Source organism: Astatotilapia calliptera, chromosome 23 (assembly GCF_900246225.1).
Source record: "Astatotilapia calliptera chromosome 23, fAstCal1.2, whole genome shotgun sequence".
NCBI lineage: Eukaryota > Metazoa > Chordata > Actinopteri > Cichliformes > Cichlidae > Astatotilapia > Astatotilapia calliptera.
In genome coordinates, this window is record NC_039323.1 from 40,856,783 (window position 1) to 40,863,502 (window position 6,720).

Genomic DNA, 6,720 nt, shown 5'->3' on the forward strand with positions numbered 1-6,720 from the left:
TTTTGAGATCTGAGGCTGTCTGCATCAGTGTCCATCTCCCACGCGTGTGTTCATTAAAATCATCGTTTGACTCAACCCGACCGGACCAGTGTTGTTATTGTGGTTTTTCCTCTTGTCTCCATCCCCAATATTTTGAACCATAACACACGCTATTTTAGTTTAAAATGCTTATAATGTTATGATAAATGGTAGTTTTGTTGTTACTTTTACAATATTATCCATCCTTCAGCTTCAGCGAACATGACAGTTAGCAGTGTAATAATTCCTCTGTGATAAAGAAAAATTAGCTTGTTTTCTTTTTGTGTGGGAGCTCGCACAGTGTTTCAACTTTACAGCCTTTTAATATGAAAGTCCTGTCAGTACACTTCCTTTTTACATAATTTCACACTTGCCCCGTGAAGGGCAACAGTCTGACGTCTGCTTAGCCAGGAAAGCTTCAGCTTGTTTCTTTCCGCACATCTTCCTCTTCACTGTCGGTGGCTCACAGACATGTTAACAAGCATGGACGTATCAAAACTTTGCTTGATTTTGCTGTTACCACTAGCTGTGTCCCATGATGCTGAAGGTAATACAAGGAAACTATTTTCATTATGCATTATTAATATTTTTAAATTTATAACCTCCTTGCTTTTAGTTTAAACTAAACACATTATTATGGGATTAAAAAGATGGTTTAACATTCACAAAATATAGAAACTAAAGTCCTCTCTGACACAGGCTGAATCTTGTATTTACCGTATTTTGCTGTCCCTGTTTACAGAGACTGTTGTGAAGACAGTCAGGAGAGAACACGATGTCACTCGGATTTGCAACAAGGAAAGTCAGACTACTATTGTTTTGATTATCTGTAAGATCAAAAGACAGAGGGACACAGGAGGAGAGTGTCATCTGCTGTATCGACACGGAGAGAACGTTACTCAGGAATGTGACCCCAGGTTCTCAATAACAAAAGAAAATCAGACTGCCTTTCTGGAGCTGACCAGTTTAACACCAGCTGATAGTGGGAACTTCACCTGTGAGTGTACAAACACTGAAGGGACATATATTGTCCATATCAGTGTCACTGTGGAAGGTAAATGCATTTTGGTTTCTTTATCTGACACAGTTATTCAGCACTGTGTTAGCATTGTATTGACCTGCTTATGTGTTTTTTATTCTTGTAATTTGTTCATTTCTTTTCTTCTTATTTTCACTTACAGCAGTTTAAATACTCTCACTGACTCATTTATCAGGTACATCTTTGAACCGAGTTGGACCACCTTCAGCCATCAAACATGTCTTCATTTTTTGTGGCACAACAAGGCGCTAAAAACATTCCTCAAAGATTCTCAAGACATATTGAAATTACATCATCACACAGTTGCTGCAGATTCGTCAGCTGCTCTTACTTGAAGCAAACTTTCCGTTCCACCACATCCCAAAGGTGCTCTGCTGGATTGAGATCTGGTGACTGCGCAGGCCGTACATGATTTGAGCGCCGTGACATGGTGTGGTATCCTGCTGGAAGCAGCCATCAGACGATGGGTATTTTTTGGGCATAAAGACATGAATGTGGTCAGCAACAACCTTCAGGCAGGCTGTGGTGTTTAAATGATGCTCAGTGGTTACTACAGGGTCCAAAGTTTGCAAAGAAAATCCTTCACAGAGCATTACACCACCAGCAGTCTGAACTGTTAGAAATCAACTCATCGGGCAAGGCATCGTTTTTTTAGTCTTCTGTTGTCCAGACTTGCAAACTGTAGCCTCAGCTTGCTGTTGTTAGAGGACAGCAGTGATATCCAGTGTGGTCCGCTCTGCCTCAAGGTTTGATGTGTAAACAGCATTTTTACCCAGAGAATCACAGCTCACTGGATATTTTCTATTTTTCAGACCATTGTCTGTGAACAGAGATGATTGTGTGGGAAAATCCCAGCAGATCAGCAGTTTGTGAAGCACTGGGACCAGTAACATGTGCCATGTTGCTCTGTTTGAGCATTGATTTGCTGACATTTTATTATTTTATTAACCTTTATTTAACCAGGAAGATGAAGCTGACATGTGATTGACAAATGAAATGAACACTGAAATATTTGTGTTACACCCTGAACAAGTATACCTCATAAAGTGGCCAGTGAATGTATATAAGCAGTTGGACCAATTTCAGTTCATAGTAATATTCAGAAAAGATGCAAAAGAAGAAGAAGAAGACAAAAGAAAAGAGCACAGTGACAATATTTAAAGCTCTGTGGTTATAAAACTGGGGTTTCATTACTTCACTCAGAGTTTCAGTAGACGTAAACTGTGTTTGATTTGTGTTTTGATTTCCAGGAAATGAAAGTAAATGATTTTACTGACAAATGCATCTTTTCAATGATTTAGACACAAACGAGGCCCACACTTCAGCAGACAAATCTTTTTCCGTTTATCTGCCCGGTGTTGTGATCATCTTTATAACTGGAGTTATCGTGGGATTTATCTACTGGAGGAAAAGTAATGGGTGAGACTATTTTTGCTGTAGTAACTCAAAGATGATATAGATGTAGAGAAAGTAAAAGGAAACATCACATTTCAATAAATGAGAATTCGGTGTATGTTAAACATCATGTCTAGAATGAACACTTTTTATCCTTCCAAAAATAATTATCATTATTAAGAGAGAAGATAATATAAATGTAGATGTTCTTACTTGATTTTTCTCTGTTTGAATGTGAATAGTGTTACACTAATGCTGACATCCTTTCTTATCAGCGTGGCTGCTTAAGGTCAGGAACATCTGGAGTGTCTGTACCTGAAAATCCCAACGGTTTGGTGAGCAATTTATTGCTACGATCTACAGCAGCTAGTTAAAAGTTTGCCAGTAAACTATTTTGTATTTACAGTTTTGAGAGATAAGCCTCTTAAATTTCTCTAACTAGAAATATATGTTAAAAAACAAAAACGATTTTCAATTTTTTGGTAGTTTATTGCATTTTTTTGCAATTTATGTAATTACTGTGCACTTAATGCAGACATATTATTAGAATTTGGGCTATAATGGTTGTATTGATGTATATCAACTTGAAATGCTCCTTAAAAATGGCACTACAGCATGTAAAAATATAATATGAGCTCTGGCAGACTTGGTAAAACATGTACATTTATGTTTTAGGATGTTACTTATATAGATAATTACAGATTAGTGTTATAATACTATTAGTGCCAACTTCAGTGTCCTTTATTTTGTGAAGAAGCTCTTACAGAAATGAGCAGAAACATTAAATAATCCAGGCAACAGATGGAGAGATTTAAAGATCAATAGAGTGTGTGGGTAGACCGGGTTGAACTTGATTAATACCTAAAATATTTCACTTTTCTAAAGGATGACGATGAGCCAGATCAGCCCTATACAAACCTTCAGCAGCCATCGAGTGATTCCTACCAGACTATCATCTCAGTGAACCATCAACACGACAACAAGACACGCTCAGCAAGAAGCACAGGAACTGTGGGAGTGGATAATAAAGCTCTATGAAACATTTTAAAGTATATAAAACTTTAGGTGACATACTAATATAATAATATTCATATATTATAATAAACGTCCATCTTTTCACACTGGATAGTTGTTTCCCAGTAATGGAGACCATTCAGTCATAATACTCCAACTCAGGCTCTCAGATTTAATACAATACAAACACAATAAACTGTGGCAAACATGACTCTTTGTATCAGACTAGTTTTGTTTTTGAACAAACATCTCATCATAATTTGAACACAATGTCCATCCAGATAAACAGAGAGATCAGTCTGGCTTAAACAATGTTGGTGGTTTACCTTCTACTGTCCTTCCACTTTTATGCACTTCTATTTTAGACATAGTAAAAGTTTCAGTGTAGACACAAGAGGTGAAATAAGGAGGGTGCAAGTCTTCCTGCTTTCACTATAGTCTACCTCACACTGTCAGCCACAGTTACTTCCTCACCAGCATGACTGCACGGAAACTCTGCTTTCTCCTGCTTCTGCTTGTGGTTTTTAGCAGTGAAGGTAAATATATATAATTAAAAAAGAAAAGCTGTAAAGCCAGGTGTTTAAGAAGAAAGCTTTAGTTAGGTTAGTGAAATAATATATGTGATTGATTTTCCCACAACAACAAATATATAGAGACTATAATCCCGATTTTGTTTCATTTTAACTGGAACAATTTATAGAGACTCTTGTGAAGACAATTGGAAAGAAACCCGATTCCACTCAAATATGCAGCAAAACAACTCTGAATATTACTGTGATGATACTGTGTGAGATCAGCACAGAGAGGAGCCGAGGAGAACAGTGTCGTCTGCTCTATCGTTACGACCGAGGCTTTATTCATGGCTGTGACTCCAGGTTCACACTGATCAAAGAAAATGAGACTGTGTTTCTCCACCTGCTCAACTTAACATCTGAAGACAGTGGGAACTACACCTGTGAGTGTGTATTTCGTGGTGGATTGTATGTTCTCCATCTCAGTGTGACTGTGAGAGGTAAAAACATTTTCTATTTATACCCACACCGCAGATTCAAGGTGGATGTTTGGAACTGCGTTAACACTTTCTTTTCTGTCATACATGGTTTGAGGTCGTCATTCCCGCCTGCAGCGGATTAATGAAAGGTTTCAGTCAGGAGATGAACATCTGGAATGTTTTTAAGCTCTTCTTCTGGCTAATTTGTTTAAAATTTCATTATAAAACTGCTCCAATCACAACTTTGGTGTTATTTCATCAGTGAAATGTTTGAATGATGCAATTGTAACTCTAATGTAATGAAAAGATAAACATGTTTTCCACTTTAATATAACAGGTTAATGCAAATTTCGTGACTTTTCATGTTTTCAAAATGAAGTTTTTTTTGTGTGTGTGGCAACATTCAACAGACGATGGAGATTCTTCTGGCATGAAGTTCATGGCTACAGTTCCCATCATTTCTGCTGCTGCTTCACTCATCAGTGTGGCTGTGATAACCTGTGGTTACAGCCTGAGGAGAAATCCTCGCAGGTGAAAACTTTTACTGACGCACTTAAACTCATGAAATGACCCTTTGAAATCACTTGAGCACATTACTGCATACAGCAGCCACTGTGGTGTTCAAAGTATCTCATAGGTTCTTTTAAAACACCACACATTAGTTGTAGACATAGCTAGTCTTGTTTTTGAGGTATTTTTCACCCCATGACCTCTGATGTTTTTATCCTAACAGAGAAAACAGATCAGGTCTAACTAACTTAACAGGATCTGAAACTCGCCAGATGTTTGTGAGTTTTCCATAGTTCTGTTTTACACTTAATTGTGCCGAGGCTGCAGTGCATTATGTCTGTGTTTTAAGCTGCACTTTAATTAAATGTAAATGACAGTGTAAATTGTTGTTTAGGACAAAGAGGACCGCTACATGAGCCTTCATCGGCAAAACATCGATGTCTACCAAACTATCTCCTCCGGTCGCCTTCATCATGATGCTGAGGCCGCTGCATGTCACAGTCATGTACAATAATAATCAGAGATGGAGTTTTTATCCTGACTACGTGATCTATAAAACTATGATGCTAGACATGCTATCTATAAAAGACACTGACATTTTAACTTGCCAGCATCATGTGTACTGTTAGTTTGTTTTGCACTGAAAAAAGAGAAAAATATTAACGTCCAGTAAAACTTGTAATGATGTTGTGAATGAATTGCCTTAATTCATGGCTTTTAACACCATTTAATTTCTGTTTTTTATCTGGTTTGAACGTTGAAAATCCTGCCACTTGGCTCTGTGGCCTCTGCCACCATTATGGTTTTTGCTATACTGGTCCACTTGATAGTCATATTTGATGATGATTTTACTTTATTTTGAGTCATTAGAATCAGAACGGGGGTCAGGAAAGAAGAAAAAAGATAAGCTGGGGAGAAAGTTAACAGAAGAAGAGGGAAAAATAGAGAAGAAGAGAAATAGATGGAGAGGAAGAGAGAAAAAATACTGAAAATCTATTTCATCATCTGCTGAAAAACACAAGGAAAAACCAACACAGTGGGGAACCCACAGCAACAACCAATAATATGCAGTAAGTAGGCTAGTAAGTAGTAGTAAATAATAGATATTAAATGTTACTGAGCAGTAAATGGGCCCAGAGGGCCGAGACCTGAGGGCACCCCACCCGCAGCACAGGCCCAACAGAGCCAGGGGGCCGGGCCCCACCGAGCAGCCGCCCAGAGTGAGCCACTAAACACAGAGAACCACTAATGCACTGTGGGTGGGGGCACCAGCTACTGGCAGGAAGTGTGGTGGGGGGAAATAATACGTGACTATTTTTATGTGGAGTGGAATTAAACTGCCATAGAATATGCTTGTGGTGGATTTGACTCAACACAAGCGTATTGTCAAAGTGTTCTTTGGCATGCATCGAGACAGTTTCTCAGATACTGAAGTGACTTGAGCAGAGCCAGTTAAAGCCTACTGTGCTTGAGTGGGCAGCTCAAGTTTCCACGTGGAAGGTTTAGTGAGACAAAGACAGGAAGTTAAAGCTGCTGACTAATAATCTGCAGGTTCCTGATTTGAGTCTCTGTTAAGAGGATGGTGTCTCTGAGATAATTGCTTTTGTGCATCGATAAATAAACAGGGAAATAAATGAATAGAAAAAAGCATCCGAGCGGATGTGCACCGATGGTGTGCCCACTGGTCTTAAAGTGCCTTTGCGCCCCTTACCATTTATGGAGGTCCCATTTGGGCACATTGGCATGGACCTAT

The 6,720-nt window shown here is 38.6% G+C and overlaps 1 protein-coding gene and 1 long non-coding RNA gene across 4 annotated transcripts; both read left to right on the forward strand.

The window, feature by feature from the left end:
* Nucleotides 1–433: 433 nt before the first annotated feature.
* LOC113017001 (uncharacterized) lies at nt 434–3,677 on the forward strand. Of its 3 annotated transcripts, none has more exons than XR_003271351.1 (5): nt 434–565; nt 761–1,072; nt 1,233–2,476; nt 2,728–2,787; nt 3,338–3,677. XR_003271351.1 is itself a non-coding variant. In XM_026160253.1 (5 exons), the coding sequence occupies exons 1-5, from the start codon at nt 490–492 to the stop codon at nt 3,488–3,490; spliced, it is 705 nt and encodes a 234-aa protein (XP_026016038.1). In that variant the 5' UTR covers nt 434–489; the 3' UTR covers nt 3,491–3,677. The 3 variants fall into 3 exon arrangements, 1 of the variants encoding a protein (XP_026016038.1); XR_003271350.1 differs by having other exon boundaries at nt 2,742–2,787; XM_026160253.1 differs by having other exon boundaries at nt 2,359–2,476; nt 2,742–2,787.
* Nucleotides 3,678–4,434: 757 nt separating this feature from the next.
* Nucleotides 4,435–5,899, forward strand: LOC113017002 (uncharacterized). The gene is made up of 3 exons (XR_003271352.1): nt 4,435–4,478; nt 4,868–5,245; nt 5,362–5,899. It is a non-coding gene; the product is annotated as an uncharacterized LOC113017002 (long non-coding RNA).
* The last annotated feature ends 821 nt before the right edge of the window (nt 5,900–6,720 follow it).